The sequence below is a fragment of the Hippopotamus amphibius genome, chromosome 2 (assembly GCF_030028045.1).
Source record: "Hippopotamus amphibius kiboko isolate mHipAmp2 chromosome 2, mHipAmp2.hap2, whole genome shotgun sequence".
Lineage (NCBI taxonomy): Eukaryota > Metazoa > Chordata > Mammalia > Artiodactyla > Hippopotamidae > Hippopotamus > Hippopotamus amphibius.
The window spans coordinates 199,119,361-199,142,149 of NC_080187.1; the positions used below are offsets into that span (position 1 = coordinate 199,119,361).

General features: G+C 33.7%; 1 protein-coding gene across 13 annotated transcripts in view; it reads left to right on the top strand.

The window, feature by feature from the left end:
- TCF12 (transcription factor 12) overlaps positions 1-22,789 on the top strand; it is a 375,921-nt gene that overhangs the window by 308,025 nt on the left and 45,107 nt on the right. For 11 of the 13 annotated variants that reach the window (XM_057722459.1, XM_057722462.1, XM_057722469.1 and 8 more), the window contains 4 exons: positions 18,873-18,978; positions 20,019-20,158; positions 20,439-20,583; positions 21,230-21,294. In XM_057722459.1, coding sequence (XP_057578442.1) covers positions 18,873-18,978; positions 20,019-20,158; positions 20,439-20,583; positions 21,230-21,294 — 456 coding nt within the window. Of the gene's footprint in view, positions 1-8,068; positions 8,199-18,872; positions 18,979-20,018; positions 20,159-20,438; positions 20,584-21,229; positions 21,295-22,789 lie in introns of those variants that run through there. The other 2 variants (XM_057722468.1, XM_057722467.1) reach the window with 2 other exon arrangements.

Below are 22,789 nucleotides of genomic sequence, written 5' to 3' on the forward strand. Positions count from 1 at the left end.
TCGGTTCGTCACCTTACTGGCAACAATTTTTCTCACCCTGAACTAGCTCTCAGGTTCCCACGCTCCCACTCCTGGACCCTCTGTTCAGCTGTGAATCGACGTCTGGGTCCGGGAACGTCAAGCTGCGGTGTGGACCCTCCATGTGTTTCTCACTCCCTCCCGTCTGCCACAGCTCCACAGTTTCACCCTCTTTGAGCCGTCGTAGATGCCTCCCTACCGGTTATGTCGGGCTCCTTGCTGTCCTTTCTGGTGTCCAAGGTCGTCTGCTGGTGTTCAGCTGGTTCTCTGTGGGAATTATTGCGTCCTTCCGTGCATTCCCAATGCATCTGTGGAGAGGGATGCATTCCACGTCCCTCTACTTCGCCGCCATCTTTTTCCTCTTTCAAGAAGGGCTCTTTTAAGTTAAGGATTGACTCCTTAACTCTTTGTTACTTATGAAAATTATAACAAAGCCATCTCTGTAGAGGCCTACATGTTTATGTGAAGAAAATGGCCAAAAATCTTTATTTTCCTGGTGATGCTTTATTAAACATAAAATATCTGACCTGTAGATCAAACTGCACATTATTAAGAAACCAAAATTGTTATCAAGTTAATTAGATGACAGGGTTAGGTAAGAATTGTTACCTATTGGTAACACGTCAACCGTTTTCATTTTTCTTTTTTTTACCATTTTATCCTAGATACTACAGAGCTGTTTAAAAAGATGTTAGTTTTAAATGAAAATATGACTAGACAATAGAAATATATAATTAAACTCCTTGTAAAGAGAATTCATTTGCCAGCATGTAAGTGTTATTAGAATACAAAGCATTTGGACTCTTAGCTTAGAATTGAGAAGTTGTAGTTATGTTTTTGATTCCCTTCCTGGTCAGCGTTTCATTTCACGTGAGGCTTTAGACTTTTAACTGTGCCACTTGCAGATATGATTATAAAAATGCAGTTTAAGGTTGGTGTGTGGACATTATGTATCATCTATGCCAGTGAGTCATAACCGGGGTCTTCAAAATTAGTAATACGAGATGTAAATATTTCAGAAAACCTAACAAATTGTGTAATTTTCTGAAATAAATTATCCGTGCTATCTAAAACATCAGATTTCTTTTCACTAGAATTATTTCAGCTCAGCATGGCAATGCTTCATTTTCCTTTTAATCAGAAGTTCTGATACATGGCTTTTTTTTTTTTTATTAAACAGGTAACAATATTCATTGTAACTCAATAAAAAAGAGCTTGGGAGACAAAAATCTTTCAAAATAAGAATTTCAGTGTTTTGGGGTGGAATAGATAATAAAAGATTTTATTGGTGGTGAAATTGGCTAGGAAATGTTTGGCCTAGTTTAATGCCTTCATTTTCCAGAAATGGAAACTTAGACTCAGGGAAATTCAGTGACCTCGCCTAAGCTCTGTGCCTCCTAAGAGGCAGACCTAAAACCTGACTCCTAGTCTAGTGCTCTTTTTCATCATATGATGACTCCACAGTGTCTGTAACCTGAGCAGCCTAACTCATGTTACAGAGTGCTAATGAGTGGTAGGGAGAATTATTCTGCCCTACTATATAAGTGTTTGTGATAGAGATACATAGAACAAGCATCTTAACACATTTTCTTCTTTCAGAGTTTTGTGAATGTTTCCCAGTCTGTCTGGTAAGGGACACTTGTTAGCGTGGCGTATTGCCTTCATTGGTGAAGCATAGTAAGCATTACTGAAACTTTTGTTTCGCTTTGCTTTGAACTGACACAGCCTCCCATCTTCTCCCCTGTTTATTATATCCTCAGATGTGTTTTCAAACTGAAGTATTATTTGGCTTTTGTTGAGAATGGTCACCAGAATTTAGTGGTTAGAAATCATTCTCTTTTTAAGATAGGTCTTTTCATAAATTCAGCATCTGCATGATTCCTTCCAGTGAGTATAGCTAAAATGAACTCTGCTTTGTTACTTGATCATCACAAATATGAGGCAGGATGATTTGGTGGATTCTCAGTACTTAATTAATTAGAGGTATGAAGTATAAAAGAATTACTACCACTAGCAAGAATTTTTCTGGAACAAAACATAGGGTGCCAAAATGTGTGTTATTTAGAGTTTCCAGTTGCAGATTCTTGAAATGGCTCTGGACTAAATGCAGATGTTACTTCTGGTTACTTCTGGTCTCTTTAAAAATAAATTTAAAATAGAGTAGAATATTATGGTACTGTTCCATTTCTCATAAATTGAAAGGATCTGGTGCTTTCCAGCTCAGAAGAAAAAAATTACACAGGTCAAAGAAGAAACAAACAAACAAACAAAAAAGGGTGACACTTTAAGGGAGAGCTAACTGGACCCAAGATCAAATTGTTTACCTTTATGGTTTAAAATAATAGCTTTGTTTGCTTCTAGTTTTGTCTTGTTGTTACCTAGTAAGTCAGTAGTGCAATACCTTGTCCCAGTCTTGAAAGCTCTTCAGAAATGCTGATTTATTAAAGAATTTTAAAACCTGGATACTCTCCTCAACTTTTTTTTTTTTTTTTTTTTTACCCCTGCGCGTGCACACCATTAGGCAGTGCTGTGATTATAGAGCCATCTGCAGGAAAATTATCAAGTTGCAACATAGTTAATGATTCTCTTACCATGTTATTTCAAGTGGTAAATGAGAAGTGACAAACTGCAATTCATGTGGGGAAAGAAGTGGACAGCCAAGAGATACAGGAATTACTAGGAAGGGGGATTCCGCACTTTAATTTTTCAAAGAAAAATGCTTTGTCATGATCAAAAGAAACATGCAGTTTGCTTTAGGTTTTACATAATTCTCAGTAATTGTAGTTGTATCTTGTTTGAAGGGGTGTTCAATGATTGCCTTTTAGAAACTTTGTATGATCTGTCGGTTCTGTTCATGTTGATGTCCAAGGGAGACTTTTTAATTGCCTCAGAAAGAAATTTATTTGCTTTTCTCCTTCAGGAGGTATGGCTGTTTTTACACATCCTCATTTTGGTCATATGGTTGTTGAAAGGGGAATTAAACAAGTGTTCTTTTGCCCTATTAATCCAATTTATATAGCTGATTGTTTACATTGACTATACAGATAAGGTGTTTTCTATTTTAAGCATTAAGCATTTCTAGAACTCACGTTAGGCATGAGATTTTTGTAAAGAGACAATAAGAAATCTGATGTTCTATGTCTGAGACAGATGATGTGATTTGTGAACTTTAGTATGAATTTTGCTCTGAGAATTTTGGTGTGGGGGGTGTGTTTTGATTGCTTCTCATTTCCAACCAATATCCAAATAAATTGTATACCAGTATTCAGACCAATCTGTAATATAACTGTAACTCTGATTATTGGTTTGGCTAAGATTTAGGTATTAACAATGAAGGCATAATTGGAATAATTTTTTTCAAAATATCACCTGAGAAAAGATCAAAATCAGGTCTTTCATTTTTAATATTTTCATACAGTGGGAAGACAGTATTTGGAAGTCTTTACTGATTGATTAGTATCAGCAAGATGAGAGTAATATTATTGAATTAGAAGATGCATTATATAATTTCAGATAAATAGCATTATTATATTTAAACAACAGGTACTTACTGTTAGTGGATTGCTTTGAGAGGGATGCATTATTTCTCTAGAGTTTTACACTTTTGCTTCATATTTTGCAAAAGTAAATTTTCTAAGTTGTGACGATATTAGAAAAAGAGCAGAAGACCAACTTCCTGAATATTTAGGAGTCACTTTATTTACAAAGCAGCATATACTAGAAAATTTTGCAATACATTGTTCAGATATAAAAGCTGGAATTTTTTGGTGTCTTATTTCGCATCTGATTTAGTTAGCCAAACCAGCTAAAATACTGCACATTTAGGAGACAGCATTTATTTACTAGTCATCTTTGCACATGCTAAATAAGAAGAGGAGACATTGAGGAAGGGTCTTTGATTTTGTATCCTACCACTTGCAGATTCTCTTATTTATATCCTCTTAAACCTATCCTCACCCCCCACCTCCCTTGCAACCAATAATGTATTGGTTATTTACTGACTTTCATAAAGCAGAAATATCTAGAGCTCATTTGTGAAATTATTCACATGTGAACTTTGGCTTTGTTTTTCACTCTGAAAGTCTTAATTGATTCACTTAGAAATAATGTTGAAACTTTTCATGAGGAATCCTATGAGTGGGTTAGATTTACTTTTCCAGCCAAATCTTCTGGCCTTTTGGGACACTGGAATGTTGCCTGCTTGTTTTAGAAAAATGTATAGTAAGACTAACCACTAACTGGCCTTAATTAATTAATTAATTAATCCAAGATGTGTAATTCAGTTAAATTGAAATTTTCTTTTGAAAACTTTTTAGAATTTTAGGTCACTCTTGAAATATTCTTGCTTAAGATAGTTTAAAAAACAGATTTGAGAGTTATAGCAATCCAAATATCAGGGATAAAGAAGAGCTAATAGAATAAATTAAAATATTGCATGGGTAATCCCAAGAAATTTTGCATAGCTCTCCAAGGAAGATCTGTTTCCCAATCAACAGAAAAATAAGAAGGAAATGGGGGCCTGGAATTTAAACTGAAGTTGCCAGAAAGTCTCTGCCTAGTAGGTTTTTTGGAAACATTTTTTCATAAGTCTTCAGGAAAGAAGTAAATTGCTTAGGCAAAACACATAATAGCTTTTTCTTATCTAGGTTAGGTCTGTGCTTGATGATTGTTGAAATGGCAATAAACATCACATCCTGAACTATTGAAGGCGGGGAAGCATATTTAAAAATCAGTGAACTCAAACCAAGAGTCATCAGTTTGCTAATAAAAGATGTATGGCTCTAAGTCATATTTTTTCAGGGTTCTCTGACATTTTCATTAATCATGTTGCCAATGTGTACAGTAATGCCCATTTTGCTATAAAAGTTGATGATTTTTTAGATTGTTGGACTAGGTAGCATGAATATTGAGTCAGATCACAATCTTAGAACAACACGTAAGTGATTACATAGAATTGTGGGTGGAAGCAATTCAGGATAAAAAGTGCATGACAGTTCAGAGCTCCTGTGCAGACTGCGCGTCTCTCTGAAATCAGGTTTAAAAAGTGACCCTGTCTCCAGCTGACTCGTTTTGTCAGACTGAGTCATAGGATTAACCCTTGACATGTTCCTTCAAAAAACAGAGGCAAAGATTAAACAACTGCATTGACTAGAGCAGCACTTGATCCATCTATATGCATTTTTTCCTGTAATATGACTCTGCTTAAGAAAAAAATTGTGGTGCAGCTGTTACATAGATTAAATTAGATTTTTTTCAAAAAATATTTTTGAGGAAGAGAAAAAGCACTTTATCATAGAAGATAATTTGTAATTGTGATTAAAAAAACAAACAACTGTCTACATCAACCAGTTTTAGTTTCTTTTGGGTAAGGCAGACTTCAAAAAGATGATATTTTGAAGTAACAAACTTGAAAGACATTACCATTGCATACAAGTAAAATATGGAAACATTTTATTTAAATTACCACCAGTTTTCTTGACGATTTGCTGTTTTTAAGGAATAAGTTTAATGCCATGTGTATCTAAACCCTCACCCCACCCCCACTTCCCCATCTCCCACCCCCAGTCTCTTCTCTCAAGTTTTTACATCCCCTCTTTTTTTACATCCACTCTCAGTTTCGGCAGTAGTGTATACCGAGTGATTATATTGGGGGTTGGGGGGGGGGTCTTAAACTTAACACGTGTGGATTTTGTATCTGTGTTTTTCAGAGGAATGAAAAGTAGAAGCAAAAGCTTTTAATTAATTACTCAGCCCTGCTTAGGAACTATTATGTTTCAACCTTCAGCTTTCAGGTTTAACAGCAAGTCTTACCCAGTTCCTTAATAAACTGCTTTAGAACAGTAGAAGAGTTTATACTGACTTTACTCTGAACTTTTTTAACTTGGATATTTATTACTTTCAGAAAACCATATAGTTGCCTCTAAAATAAAGAACTTTTAATGAAATACTCAGTTTTTCATTGTGCTTTAATAGCCAAGATTGCATAGTTGGATTTACATTATGCTGTTTGTTTTAACAGTCATTGTAGTACTGTCTCTTTTCTGGCAAGCCCTAAAAAAAATGAGCCTAACTATGTAGGTGGATTTTTGTTTTTAATCAATATCTCAGATTGGAGCACTGATTGTAGGAAGAAAATGTTGAAGTGCTTTGTGGCTCCCCTCTTCCCCCAATCCTCTAAATTTCTATTTGAAAATAAGGTTTTTTTAAATTTTTAATCATTAAGAAAAAAAGGAAATTTTATTTTGGATGGTTTTTTTTTTTTTTAAGCTTTTCTGTCAGAGAGACTATGTCTATAAAAGACTAAAATTTACTTGAATGGTTTTAAGACATGGCATTGTTAATTGTAAGTCAATGCTTTTTACACAGTTCTCTAAGGATTGAAATGGGTCTTTGTGGTCTCTCAGGAGGGAGGAAGTTACAAGCCACTCTGCAGACTGGCATTTTAATGGTCTGCTGTACAGTGATGTTCTTTTGCAGCTGCTGCTTAGCCTTTTCTATATCTGGAGAGTGTGGGGAGGTTTTATTGTTATTCCAACACCATCAGCTTTTAAAATATTATGAACTTAGCTGGCCTTATTGTCTTATTTGGTTTTATTGTTATATTTTAATCAACATTTTTCATAAGAATGGGGGGTTTGAGGGTCCTTTATAGAATATTCCTAGAGTACTCCTTTAGAGGTGTTCCATTTCATGAAAGGTACCTTAAAAAAGGGGTGTGTCCCTTTTTTGCAGCTTGTCAGCTTTCCTCAGTTTAACACAGTTCTCTGGAAACCCGCAAGGCAAAGGAGAAGAGATAGTACAAAGAGGTTTTGATGGGGGGAAATGAGAGGAAAGAAATTAGTTGCTATTCTGTTTTTCTGGGTTAGAATCCACACCAAAAGACAGATTGAAAAAATTTTAAATAATGAAATATGTCTTGTTTGAGAAACAAAGTATTTGCAAAAAAAAGTCTAAGAGCTTTTGACTTCTAAGTATAATGAATTTTTTAAATCTATGAGATGTTTATTCCCACACTGATTATTTCTCCTTTTTGAGAAATTTGAACATTAACATAAAAAATATGAATATATTGAGTATTAGTTAAGAACAATAATGAACTTGGAGGAAAGACTTCTAAGAAATCTTTTTTAATTTATTAGCTACAGTGCACATTTTGTCTATACATACCAGCCTTTCATATTTTTTGTAAGGGAAAACAAAACTTTGTTTTTTCTTTTTAATTGTTGGATTGCTGAGTACATATTCTAGGAGAGTGCAGTCCATTATAAACTTTTAATTGGTGTTATGAATGAGGAATTTAAGGAGCTTTGTAACTGAAAACCTATGTTAAATATTTATGTTTTAAAAACAGACCATTTATTTTCAAGATAATTTTTTGAATTGTTGGGATGAGCTTTTTCATGAAACATATTCCTTTCAGATTTTTTTCCATATGCTTTTTATAACATAAAAAAATCATGGTTTGTTCTAGCTAGTTGAGAGCTACTTACATGACAGGTCCGCTTTCTCCAGGAAGTGACTTTGTACAAGGCTTAACTGTTTAGATCCTTCTTGTTACACATGATTCAGTGTTTCCAATTCCAATCCTGCTTGATCATGTGTTTATCAAAGTTGGAAGCAACTTTAGGCCACGGCAGATGGTAATATTGCTAGAGGTATATAGCAAGCTAGGTTTCCCTGCTACAAGTGCTCTAATTTAAACTAAAAACAGGTTAGCAGATCTGTCAGTTTGTCTTTCTTTGAGAGAGACATATATATCACATATATGACAATATTAATAATTCCTTGGGATATTTATCTCCAGGACACAATATCACTTTTTATTATTTAGTACTTGTGACTTGTATTTTTTTAATATTCCAAAATTTGTCTTATTGGTATCCCCCACCAATGCAAGGACTTGATAGAGATTGAAAGAGCTTACTTACAGCATAAACCCTCCCTCTCTGCTCTGTGAGTTGGTTCAGTCCTATTTTGCATAAGTTCCTTTTGAGTAGATCCATGTGTGGATGCATAGTGCTGAAGACTTAACTCTGTTTGGCTGTGTGGATGTATGTCTTGGAAAGAAGCTGTGTGCATTAGCTGCAAACAGTAACATTTTCAAAATCAACATGTATTGTGCTTATCCTGTCCCTGGAATGGGCAGCAATTCTTTGATGTATTACTACAATGGGAAAACGGTAAGTCTTTTTCTTTGTTCACATAGCTTCTAACTGGCTTATTTAAAGGAAAGCAGGGTAGATTTATTACTTTTTACTAAAACCTGTGAGATTTTGGTCTATTTTCTGCAATACATTGATTGTGTGTTTCTTTGTAGGTAAGGTTAGCAAAGTTGTCTTTGACACAGTTACTCAATAGTTTTTGGCTTTTATTTTAAAAATAATATAGAAAATAAACTTGAATCTGTGAAATATTTTAATGCCTGGTTTCTTTACTGGTAATGAGCTTGAAAGTACATTTGTTTTAATGTTTTCTTATATTGGAAACATATAATCTACATGTAAAACACACATATAACACAGAGAGCGAAAGAGGGAAGATTATTTGATGCTTTGTAGATAGAAAGGAAAGATGAAAGTCATCTTGGATATTCGTAAAAATAACAAGTATGAAGTTCTGGGAATGATTAGGGAAGCAGTCAGCTAGTGAGGGCCGTATTTCCTGTTTGGAGTTTCAGGTCCAGAGCCTGACTTTACTCAGATACCATCTGTTTCCAATCAAACTAGAATTTTGACCCTGTACAGATTCATAAAATAAATCACTATGTTTCAAAGAATGCATTTATATATTTCCAAAGAATGTATTACTGGTCGATTTATAGCACATGGTTAGATATTTTAAAATAATACCTTTCTTTGTTGCTAAGTAAAACTTTTATAGTTTTTAGATTAATTACTCAGTATTAATTAGTATGTTTCTACAAAAGTAGCTTTAAGTCAGAGGATTTTGTATATTCTAAAAAGAAAGTAAACTTCTCTGGAATATTCAATAGGAGTTATCTTTATAAGATAGTTGATAAACATAAAAATGTTATACTAATGAATAACAATCTTGGGTTTATGTCAGGAATTCACTATTTTCCTCCTCAATTTTTCCAGAACAATGTTCTACCTCAGGTGTTTATTAAATACATAAATGACTTTAGCAGATTTTTTTGTTTGTTTTTTGGTCAGGAGTGGAGGCATTTTTAATGTTGATGTTTTAAGTTACAAAAAAATTAATCACATTTTCCTAAAATAGGTATACAATCAGTTGTTTGTCCCATCGCTTTTTACCACTTGAAAATATTTTAAAGTAGCATATGGCTTTAACCAGTGTACGTGAGAACTAATGAAAGCACTTTTTCATTCTCTGACTGTTTTGGTAAGGCCTCTTTGGACTTTGCTAGCATTTGGTTCTTAACTTTTGAGTAAGCTTTCTTAATAGGTGACAATCAAGCCAGACTATCCTTAAACTCATTAAAAAGTATGTGTTCACACTACCCATATAAACAGAGCTTTGGGGAATTGTGAGAGGTAGATTTAAGTGGGTAGTATAAGTGAAATAACTTGATCTCTATATAATTTCCTTGCCAACTGTCTTTCAAATGTGAAAATTTTTTCTTTTATGTCCAATCCTAAGTAAAATAGTCTGTATGAAAATGGTGTTTGTGGGGGTTTAGTAAAATTAATTATACAGGACCCTTGAAGCAAAGAGACTATAACTCAGATTGAGTTTAAATTTTATTCTTTCGCAAGCACAGATCATTCTATGACAGCATTTCTCTTTGTTCTACATTGTGTGGGGGCGGGCAGCTTTGATCGTATTAAGTATTTCCAGGCTTATGGTAGATGACATGACTGGTATGTTAGAAAAGTGTAGCCTGAAAGTTGATAGCCTGTGCTTGATATAGGTCAAAGGTGACTTTTATGTTCTTGAAAAATGCATAAAGGATGATATATTTTCTTAGTCCTCTGTATCATAAGGCCTTAGGCTTACATGTTTTCTTATATGTATTTTATTTTTACCACATCTAGTTTGTTGTTATTATTATTCTAACTCTTAAATAAGAAAATCGTATAGTATGTAATTATATTATCCGAAGACTATGTTAAATACTTCATCTTTGTATATATTGGGAAATGTCTACCCATCAATGCTTTATAGTAAAAACTAGCACTTTAATATTGCCAACGTCTAAGTGAAATACATTTCCTCACTTGAGTTATGGAATTTTTGTATAATTCTCGTAATGAACCTGTTAAATTTAAGCTCACTCTTTATCAATTCATTTTAAGATGATAGGACAAATTAATATTTTGAAATGCTAGTAAGTTTATATTAATTTCATTTTTAAGATCCTTCGGTCGGTGTAATGAAAGAGTGAGGAATCCTGAGTGATACTGGGCTTAAAGAAAATGCCTTCCTTTTTTTCCCGGTTTTTTAAATTTTCAAGTTGATTCCATATATTTAAGGATGCTTGGGGTAATTTAATTAATAGACTGAATAGACTCTAGAAAAAAATAGATTAATCATAGAAGAGCCTTTTCATAGTTTGTTATTTAAGATTATATGGCCGTATTGTATTGTTGGAAATATAAGAGGCTTGGGTATCTATGTGCAGAAAAGAAAAGGCAAAAATGTTAACCCTGTTTTCCCTATTTGAAAAGAGAAAGGGTTAATGTTCTGTATCATATGTAGCTTTTGTGTAGCTGTATTATGACCCATGCTGTAAGATATTAGTATGTATTTATGATAAATAGGGGACTTAAAATCACTTTGAATATTATCTATTTTTTGAACCTTGAAAAACAGCAAGGAATAATGGGTTTCTGAGGTTCCCTACTTATAAAGAATTGGCCTGCGCTCAGTTTTCTCATTGATATGACTAAATTGTGTCCTTTATGCAGAAAGGTAGAAAGTCTTAGAGGTAAGGGAAGGAAAGTTTTGGAAGGAAGGATTTCTGTTCTCTTCACCTTGGGATTCTGGAATTTCAGCCTTCCTCTGATCTGATCAGCCTGCATTTTCTAGGCTTTGAACTGAAGATGCTACAGAGTGTTCCAGGTATAAAAATTGCAGCAAGTACAGACAAGATGCTCTTTTCATTATATCAGAGGATTGTTTTAACCTTATCAGAGACAACACTGAAATCAGTTTTAAAACTCAGGCTTAGAAACACATTTTGGATATTCAGTTTCTTTGTATGGAATCTGGGAAAGAAGAAACAGGAGCTAACATGACCATAAAGGCTACTCTGTGTCAGGGACTTTATGTTTATCTCATTTATTGATAATTCTCACCACTATGTCATTTAGCTGTTACAGCCTCCTTTTATAAGTAAGAAAAATGAAGTGCTGGGAAGTTAAGTAACTTGTTTAAGCTCCTCCCCATTAGTAAGTGTTGAGGCCAGAACTAAACCCAAGTCTCTCTCCCAAGAGCAGTTTTCTCTTTTCTGTGGTCCAAGGGCAAGTAAACTAGTCTCCATAGCTGAGGGCCAGTTGTACTTACGCTTACTACTGATTGTATCAAAGAACTACGTTGGAAACAAAGTGTCACTGAGAAAAACACTAGGCCATTCTTACAAATAAATATATTTTGCATATATGATCAGACTTACAGTCTTATGAATGCTAATTGATATGGTCAGTCAAGCAGCTTTTTAGTAGTTTCTATTCAAGATGAACTTAAAACTATCCTAGATATGTTTTTAAATGCAGGAAATTAGCAGGTCTCTTCTAATAGAACTCATAGTACTGAAAATTGGTTTAGCCATGGTTTTGGCACCTGCCTCCCCACATAATTTGTATTTTCATAAGGATTAGAGTAGCAAGTAGCTAAAATAGCTAAAATTGCATTGAAAATACTTCTAAGACTTATTTTTCACATAAACAATTTCAGTTAATAAAAGCACAGAAACCAACATGAGAGTATATAAGAGCTACGTATCTGTTCCATTGGGGATTTACTGCTAATTAACATGAGAGAGGAAAGCATAATTAAATTAATTCAAATTTCCTGGCTGTCTGTGGGCCCAGTAGAGTTGAATCTAACATTTGTATGATGAGGAAAACATGAAGTCATTTAAAAATTCTCTGAAGTTAGAATGCTAAAGACATTGGGTAACAAGGAGTTTAGTGTAAGTCTGCTTTGATTTTTTTTTTCCCTTTACCAAAAATATGGGAGACTGCATTCTAGATATGAATCCAAGAAGGTCTTTTTTTCTTGATTCAAGTGGGCATAAATACCAGGAAGTTAAAACTAAAGCCCCTGCCAGGAGAGTAAGTTGTCATTGGTCAGATTTATTAATGTTTTAGAAAGAAATTTATGTACCTTTCCACTAGCTCATGAACATGTTGAAGAAAGGGATCAGGTGCTGTATTACTAGGTCTAAATATTTTTAAAATGTAGATAGTGAAGAAGTGACACTCATTGATGTGTTCAGTACATTATCCTAGCACACAAGTTTCAAACCCAGTCCCTTAAAAATTCCATGGTTTATCTCTCAGGAAAAAAATTTGTGCTTATTATAAAAATGATACTACTTACAATAAAGAACTGATGAAATATGCCCAGTGATGTTAACTCAAAATTAATTAAAATGTGCTTGACTTACCTAAGAAGAAATTCTCACACTTGAAAACCACTATTACTCAACCATGCTTTTTAGACTACAGAAGTAGTCATTGATTTTAAGCTGCTTTGTACTGAAAGCTAGAATTCTTTTTCCTTATTGTTGTTAGAAAGGAAATTTTACATTATTTCACTCCTAAACGTTCTCTGGAAATTCTTGGGAAAAGATATTGGTCCTTTTATTTATGATGCTGTTGAAAATGTAAACATATATTTATGCTTTTTACAGAAAATTTAGTTGTATTTTTATCAGGCTAACTAATTAGATGAAAAGAATCTTTCATAGATAGCTTGTGTGTCCCTGAGTTAGTCCTTCTACTTCAGACATCTTGCTTTATGATGCCTTTTGGTTTCACTTCTTAATATTTAGTATTGGAACTGTATAAATATATCCTTCCCCTTAGTCTTGGAATTACCATAAAAACTTGAGTAGTAGATTGGACTTTATGGCAAAATTTGCTACTTTTATGTAATATTAAAATACTGAAAACATTGAGATATTTATCAAATCTGTCATTTGTTTAAATATTCTTGGATATTAGGAAACTTAAATTAGACTGCTGTTTCATATTCTTACTTAAATTTTTAAATGTCTTTTTCTTTGGGGTTATGCTTATTTTAATTTTAATTAAAGAACGAGGAAAGTGGGAAGACCTGAATTTCAGAAACTTTAAGATTTTGACATTTATGTAAAAGGTATGCTTTTTATATAACTTTCATAAGGTCAGTATGCATAGAAAAGAGTGGGTCCAAAATGATCAGAAAAATCAATAGGAAATAGTTTTTAGGAAATTTAACTTCCTCTAATACTTACCTAGCACTCTTATCTCAGTGAGTCCAATTATTGAAGCAAAAATTTTCCTTACTTTTTTAAACAGCCTTTTTTTTTCTAAATTCAGATCCCACAAAATGCAGAAGTAGAAGGAAGCTGTTTATGTATATTACTGTGTGAAACTTGCATAGGTTGATCAGCAGTAACTAAAAAATTCATATAATAATTACCTGGTTTCTCTTTCTTAGTTTTGAGTGTGCCTGAAATGTGCCTATTTTTAAAATTAGTGTCCCAGAGGTTTAACTACAGATTTTAAAGCTAGAACTTGAGTTGGGGTTTTCTTTTTTTCCAGTGACCTAGACTGTTTTGTTTGTTTGTTTTCAGCTTTTAGATACTCAGCTAGATGTTGTAAAATTTTTATTGCTTAATGCAAAGGAAAATGAGGTAAATTAAATGTACGTTCCTGAATATAATATCACATTTTTATTTTAAAATTATGATGGTAGGGTAAATTAGCCACATGATTTTGTTTCGCTTCTTTATTTTGATAAGTTGATAAAGATTATGCTGGAGATGATTTCTGCTGTTAGCATAAACTTTTCACACGTTGGAGGTTTAATGTTAGCATTGAAGTGTTTAATGGTATTTAACATACTGGAACTTAGAACTGCTAGGCAAACCATCTTGACAAAAGAGCTTAATAGAAGCCTAAACATAATGAAATACCGGTAATAATTTCTGTTAGAAGCATGTTCAGAAAAATTGATAAGCTTCTCTGTCTTTCTTCTTTCCAAATTAGATAAAGGTGTTCCCAAATGTTTGAGAGTTTTGGTTTTGGTTTTCATAGGCTTTGGAGTTTATGAGACTCATAGAATATTTCTTTGAAAATAATTTCTGTAATTTTAAACTGCTGGGTAAGGAAGAGTGATTTCATCCTGTATTGTTCAGTATAGTAACCAATAGCCACAAATGACTAAATTAATTAAATTAAAATTAAAAATTCAATTCCTCAGTTGTACTATCCACGTCTCACGTGTTCAATAGTCCCATGTAACGGGTAGCTACTATGTTGTACATAGATACATTACCATCTTTTCAGATATAGAACATTTCTGTTATCAGAAACTTATTGGTCAGTGCACATATAAAGTATTTCTCTCATTTTCTGTGGATGGATATCTTAATTAAGATATACAGCTACTAGGTATTCTCACATACAAAGAAAATTCCCAATTAATCTCTTCCTCATTTAGAACATTTAAAGATTATCAACTACCACATACAGGTTTTGGATCTATTTTTAAAAGCATAGGGAACGGCATCATCTTTTAACTCATCACTGGATGTGACAAGATAAAAAAAAACTTTCTTAGCAAAAGCTTCTACTTCTTTGCATCTTTTCTTAATAACTATCAGAAAATCATGCCTTTCTGCCTTGCAGAGATGTTTCCAATACTAATTACAGGAAGGATGCACTGAAATCAAGAGCACAGCAGTGCACAGCTCCAGCCTCTGAAGCTAAACAGAGTGCACTGCCCTGAATTGGAGTGATCCATATGACTAAACTGAATCACCCAAGCAGGAAAAAGGGGATGTTTTGCTAACATGACTCCAGTTAGTTGTGTACGCTGGAACATTCCAAGGGTAACTGTGTAATCACTATAGAGAGTAGTGTAAATATTCATCCCTGAAGTACTCTGCCACTCTGAAAAAGTAAGTCTGGGTTGATGGCATGAGGACGGTAAAGATATTACTGAGAATTTATTCTTTTCAAACATACTTAACAATGAAAGGGAGGTATCTGTTAGATTATCAGTTATTTTCATGTAAGTTGGGATAAATGTTATGGTTCTGTTCAGCCAACACTTGAAATTTGTCTCATCGCTATTCTTGTAGGAGAAAATTTAAGTACTTGAGAAAAAAGGATATTTCCGTGATAGCTACTTTGAGCCTGACATTCTGAAATGAAGGCTAGAATTCTAAACAAAATTTCTAATTACCACATTTCAATAGAACATCTTAAATTAGTTAATTGTACTTTTTCTGTTTTTCTTTAAAATAGTGTGACTCCTGGTAGATTTCAGTCACCTTAAGCACACATATTCCTTTCTCTTAATTTTAAGATTATTTGTTGTGATACAAAATCATACTTAAGATTTAAATGTGTGATTAGATCATTAACTAGGAAAAAACTGGTATCTATGCGCAGGTGATCAGATGACATAAGCAGTCTGGTTTTAATTTGTGGCCAGTACTGATTGTAACTAAAAGAGACTTGCTCTTTTTGTGGAATTGGCTGACTATTTTCCTACATCTGGAGTTAATAAAGTCTTTGAGACCACATCTGTTGCGCTTTGCCGCAAGAACACTTTGATCTGAAAAATCGAAACTGGCACAACTGCTGCTTCATAACATTGCATCTATGTTTTTGCAAGCTATGGTTAAGATACCAAAAGTTTTTTGGCCTGTGTTAGAAATGCTGTTAGATGGGCCTTTTTGAGAAGCATGATTTTCAAAACATTTTTATCATGATAAAAACTTTGAACTTAGATTAGTAAATAAATGATAAACTTATAGTAGTTTAGAGTTTTTACCATTTTCATTTATAAGGTCTATTCTTTAAAAGTCCATTTATTCTTTTCAAAGTCTATTTATAAAGACTAACATTAAAAACAACTTTGCCCTAAAATGAGTTTCCAACAAGCTTCAAAATTTGTACATACGAGTAGGCAAGCCTCTTTCTGCTTTGTGTGCTTTATTTTGGTTTTCTTGCTTTCCATGATAGTCATCAGTTAACCATTATCTGATCAGCATATTCTCCTTTATTTACAGAGATTTGTAAATCAGTAGTCAGGTTTATCCCTTTCTTTGCTTTTGTAATTGCATATATTTAAAATTTTTAAAGTGTAAGTTTGTCTTGTGTGGGATACAGTGAATTGAATAGGAATAAGGATAAAGAAATATATATTAAGAGATTATATATAAATTTAAACTGACAAATTGTGTAGATTTTTTCCTGTGAACTGACATGTCAAAACTGGAGTTTTTCATAATTATCATTGGGAGGTTTACATACTGTTTCAATCTATAATCTAGATAGAATTACAGAATTTTTTATTTTATACTTTCAGATCATTGATGGTATACATGGTAAATAATCATTTGTGAGAAAAACATGCTCTAATGCTAAATTTTAGCATTAAATTTTATTCTCATTTGTATTTTCTTTCTACATCTGTGGATACACTCAATTTTTTGCTGTTTGTGGTTTCAGCCTAGTTGGGAAAATGTATATATTATAAAGGGGACAGAGGACATCCAACAAAAGCTAAATTTAGAAGCTGAAACTTGATTAGAAGAAAAAAGTACAAAATTCCTTTCCTGAAAAATTTTCCTGCCTATCAGCCTATTACATTGCAAACACATTTGTGCATACAGAATTCTTTCATCCTGTCTTTATGTAATAGCACTAAACTAGAAAAATATGTTTAATATGTATAACGTATAATCCCCTATCTAGGATCCTTCTGGGTAAGTCTTAGGAAAGTATCTTGTCCCAGACTTCTCAGGTACCACAGGTGTGTGTTTTTCCTTCTTGGATGTAAGAAGTAGGAAACTAACCTCAATGCCAGTGCATTAAAAAGACACACCTATGCTAGTTAATAGCATGGCTAGCAAGGAGACTAAAAATGGACATTTTAACCTTTTATTTAGGGTTAACTATACATAAGTAAGATTATGTCAGACAAAAACTATAGGAAATAGCAGTTGAATACGGAACAGGGACAATATGTAGCAGTATAACTGCTCCTGTAAGAATTAGAAAGATGATGTTATTAGCTAATACTCAGTGAGTGCTTACCATGCTTAACATTTAGAGCCTTCTGAGTCCCTTTGCCATCTTGAGGAATACAGATTGGGTTTTTTGGTTGGTTGGTTGGCTGGTTGGTTTTGGCTGCGCAGTTTGTGGGATTTTAGTTCCCCCACCAGGTATCAAATCTAGGCCTTCGGCAGTGAGAGCGCAGAGGCCTAACCACTGGACAACCAGGGAATTCCCTAAACATTTTGTATGTATTATCTAATCTTCCCATCAGTCCCCCCATGCAGATACTGTTAGCACCATCTTACAAATGAGGAAGTTGAGTCTCAGAAGGTTAGGTAATTTGCCAGAAATCTTTACAGTTAGTTAATGCCTCAGAGAAAGAATAAATGAATATAAATGATAATTTATGTAAATAAAAAAAATGGCTCCCGTTTTCACCTGTGTGTGCTTCCTCCACTTTTTTATTAGTGCGTAGGAATGTATGCTTGATAAAAATATCAAACTGTGTGAAAAGGCATAAAGCAAACATTTTCCTCCCCAATTCTAAATCCAGAGGTGTAACCATTAAGTTTCTTATGTATAATTCCAGAAATTTTCTATGCTTATGCAAAAAATGTGTATGCTTTTTTTTACACATGCTCCCATAATTTTATTGAGCTGGTTACTTTTTTCCGCATTAAGTGAACACTTTGAATTTTTATTTTGGGATAAAATTTAACAGATGTACTCTTATCAAACTAAACGAAATAAATGTGTTTCATACACTGCTCACAATAGGACACCTTTCCATTCTTCCGGACTCCTGGTTTACTTTTACTGTTACAGACCATGCATCACCGTAAATGTTACTTATTTGTTTTCCTTCTTGGTTTCAGTAGTTGTGGTGAGACTGGCTTGATCATGTTTTGATAGTTACAGTTATTTGGCTTCCCATTTCGATTTCCAGAGAAATGACAGTGTTGGCCATTTGCCAATTCAAAATGTTCATATTTTGCTTATGTGAAGCAAAGGTTTACCAAAGGAAATTAATACTGCTCTGACAGATTAAATGAGATTTTTCAGAAAGCTGTGCCAGACTTGAAAATTTACTTGAAATTAAAGAATTAAAACCCCTCAGCAGAATTTAGTTTTAATTTTGCCAACCCTATTAAGGAAGTTTCTGAACAATTGTATTGTCCCTTTCATAGTAGTGAAGAGTAGTAACATTTAATCTAATTCATTTTGATTTTGGTAAATCTTGTAACAGTGAAAAGAATGAACTTTATGAACCCAGATTGTATATCATGCTATATTCAAAAGACATTTGTTTCCACTATCACATTTTGAATCATGAGCCAAATGGATTGTGTTTTGTAAGCAAAGTCAACACTTGTGACTTTATTCAACCACCTGGTGTAATTGTCAGACAAAGAAGCATTACAGGGATATTTAGAATACTTTTTTCTCTAGTAATCAGCTAAAAACAAACATGTAGATAGTATCCAAGTTAGACAGTACTTATGAGGATTAGGCAGTTTCTTTAGATTTGTGGTAGGCCTTTTTAGATATTAGATGGGCCTTTTAGGCCCTTCAGGAAATGTAACAGTCATTTTACATGACTGGGATGACAGTCATTTACATTTTAATTAAATTTTCCTGTTTAATTTTAAGGTATATGCACCATCCCCAAATTCAGATGACTTCAACCGTGAATCTCCTAGTTATCCATCTCCCAAGCCACCAACCAGTATGTTTGCTAGCACTTTCTTTATGCAAGGTAAGTACTGCCAAATAGTTGTCAAGTACTACAACAGTTATATATTGTATATTAGCTAATATTTTGAAGTTTTGAGGAAAGAGACTATCTATATAGAAATTCAGATTTTTTTTATCTAGACATGTTTGGCTGAAGCAAATTAAAATTTAGTTTTAAAGTTTTCTGTTGCCAGTTATTGCTGACTGCAATGTAGTTGGATTATTCTGCAAAGCATTGGGGTGCCCATCTAGTATTGATTGAATTTATAAAGGACTTCAGTTGAGAAAAGTGAGTGAAGCTGCTCTTTCTCATTTTAGGATTTAAACGTATAAAAGCTATTAACAATTTTAGTTTCTTGTTTATATTACAGATTCATATCACCCCTAGAATTATCAGTGCAAATAAAAGGTGAATATCATAGAACAGAATAAGACTTTAAGAGAGAAAAAGTGTTACACTTCCTTTAATTCATGTCTAGCAAATCATTTTTATTTGCTCTTCTCTTGGTTTTGGACTATGGAGCCATAAATTACTACATAAATGGCTCCTTGACTTTACACTGGTGAGTGAAGTCATTGCTAACACATTTCATTTGCAGGCTGACTGTGATATAGTCATTGTCAATTACTTAGGTTCTCTATGAGAGAAACTTCTTTATTGTAGTTTGAGAATGTTTGATATAATATACATTGCTTGTTATAGATTAAGAACTTTTTGTATATTTATGGGTATACCATTTAACCAAAAGTTCAATCCAGTGTTTCCCAAATTTGGAATTTTTATTGTCCTCCCTGGTATGAATTTAGATCTTGTGAGGATTTTTATAATGACCTGCATACTATAGTTTAGATTACTTTTCTCCCCTCTAACTATAAAGCTTTATTCCTTCATTTAAAATAGTAACTATACAGTTTGGAGGGAAGAAAACTAGATGGAAGACTAGGTTGGAAAGGGAAGGAAAAACATAACTGTAGGGGTACCCTTTGAATTTTTAAAACGTCATCAAAATAAAAGAAAAAATTTTGGCTAAGGAAAATTTTATATTTCTCTTTTTGTCTTAGATGGGACCCACAATTCTTCTGACCTTTGGAGTTCATCAAATGGGATGAGCCAGCCTGGTTTTGGTGGAATTCTGGGGACCTCCACTTCCCACATGTCTCAATCCAGTAGTTATGGCAGCCTTCATTCACATGACCGCTTGGTAGGCTGTAACACATGACTAGGGTGCAGCAACACTTTGTCCTCACTTGTGTTTCTTTTTGGGTTACAAGTGTAAGATTTGATTCTGCCAAAAGTTACGAATTTTGAAATACGTCTAGGCTTACTTCACACCTTTTGAAAAAGTAAATGATAGTAGTAGTGCTTTTCAGCTGCTAATTTCTGATGTTCTTTTTAACCTGTTATAGTAGTTGCCCAGTTATATGTACATATTATTCAGAAAATGTATTTAATAGATCATGTGTCTTTCCCCCTTTCTTTAGAGTTATCCTCCACACTCAGTTTCACCAACAGACATAAACACGAGTCTTCCACCAATGTCCAGCTTCCACCGCGCCAGTACCAGCAGTTCACCTTACGTTGCTGCCTCACACACACCTCCCATCAATGGATCAGAGAGCATTCTAGGTGAGTTTTTTAGGTTGGCAAAACCCCCTAACACTGAATTATGGGATTTTTAGTGAATCCCATAGTTTTCAATACATTTTTTTTTTGTTCTTTTCATATTTTTTTCTTCCAGCTTTATCAAGATAAGTCATTGACATACAGCATTGTATAAGTTTAAGGTGTACAGCATAATGATTGGACTTACATACATCATGAAATGATTATCACAATAAGTTTAGTGAACATTCATCATCTTATATAGATACAAAATAAAAGCAATAGAAAAAAATTTTTTCTTTGTGATAACTCTTAGGATTTGCTCACTTAGCAACTTTCCTACATAACATATAGCAGTGTTAGTTATATTTCTCATGTTGTATATTACATCCCCAGTACTTATAACTGGAAGTTTGTATCATTTGACTCAACGTATTTTTTAGTATTGAGTTTAAAAATGAAAGAAAAGAAACTTTGATTTTCATTAATGTAGAAACTGGTAAGGAACCCATCTTTAGCTTACTAAATACAAATGCAGAGCATTTGCTGGTTTATTGTGACATGTGAGATAACAATGGAGAAACACCATTGAAATAATGATAGAGTGCTAAAGAGCATGCCTGCTTGCCTGCTTAACTTCTTGAGTTGTTTTCCTATTTGAAATACTCAGGAACCAGAGGAAATACTGCTGGAAGCTCACAGACAGGTGATGCACTTGGAAAAGCTTTGGCATCTGTGAGTATTGATTTTACGTATTTTGCTGAATGATTTTTATACTGCTGAATGCAGCAATTAGATTTTGTGGGCAGTATGTGTCATAGTTAAAGGGTGCAGTTATAACAGGACTACTTCATTACTCATTTAGAGCTATTCTCAGTTTGTATTGATTTGTACTACCCTTAAAATAACTCACAAGAACACCTTCCCACCCCATTACCACAAGAACTGTCCTTCTAATTCCAATTTAAATATCTGTTTTTGTCTTAATGGAACAGATGTAGGAGAAAAAAGAAAGAAATTTGGGCATTTTAAAATCTAAAGCACAAGTTACTGAGATTAATAGTTAAATCTGTTTATTAGTTTTAAACATATACTTTGTGAGTTGCCCATTAAAATAAGTCAAGTGGAACCAAGAAACATAACTCAGTTATTCTTCTGAGCGAAGGAAGTGCTTTTTAAAGGATTTTTTTCCTAAGATGGAAGTTATTTTACATTTTTTTAAAAAAGGAAAAAATAATCATCTGCTGCTGATTCATTCAAGACGTAGGAGATGGGAGCCTTTCCTAAGAGAAAAAAAAACAGATTCATTGAAAAACCTATGCTAAAATGAGTAAAACTAATTTGAAGGAATCCCATAGTATTTTCCTCCGCAACTAGTTTATATCACACCAGAATGTTAATGACAAAGCATTGATTTGCTTTAATAAAGGCAGTGATTGGTTTTAATGTCTGATCCTTAAAACATTAAACTTAAATCCATTCTTTTGGGATACATTTACCAGTAATCCATAAGGATTCCAAATCTAAATATTTAAGAGGCACTTTTGCTCTGTATTTTCTAAAGTTTCTCCTTAGGCTTTTTCTTTCTTTCTTCTTTTCTCCTGAGTGATATGCCTCTCAGAATTTTCAGAGTTTCTTACTTATGTCTTACTATGAAGTGTAGTTAACTCTGTCAAACATATTTGCTGCTCTTCGTGGGGAAGGCAGACCACTTAATGTGTGAATAGTAGGAAGCAGCTGTTGAAATTTAAGGAGATAAACCTCTTTGTGAATGGTTTCTGTAAATAAACCATTCTATATAGCAGTACAAGTTTCTTGAGAAAGGAAACCAAGTCACATTCATCTACCACATAGTGGTGGCCCACACGAAGTAGAGCTCAGTAAATGTTTGTTGAGTTCAGTCTTGCATCATATAACAGAAACGATGATGACGGTAACGAAGCCCACAAGAATATCATCCGTGATTTGTATACTTACTGGGCACTAGGCACTATGCTGAGCATTTACAGGCTTGGTTCATTTAATCCTCAAGAAAGCCCTGTGAGGTTGGCTTTACTATTCCCACATTACAGATGAGGAACTAAGGTTTAAAAGGTTAAGTAACTTTGGCTCAGAAAGATTAAGTAACTTGCCCTAGGGATCACCAAGCTAGGAGGGGTAAAGCCTAGATATTAGATTATATCTGATCTGACTAGCTTCACCTGCTCTGTGCTTCCAGAAAGACCAGTGC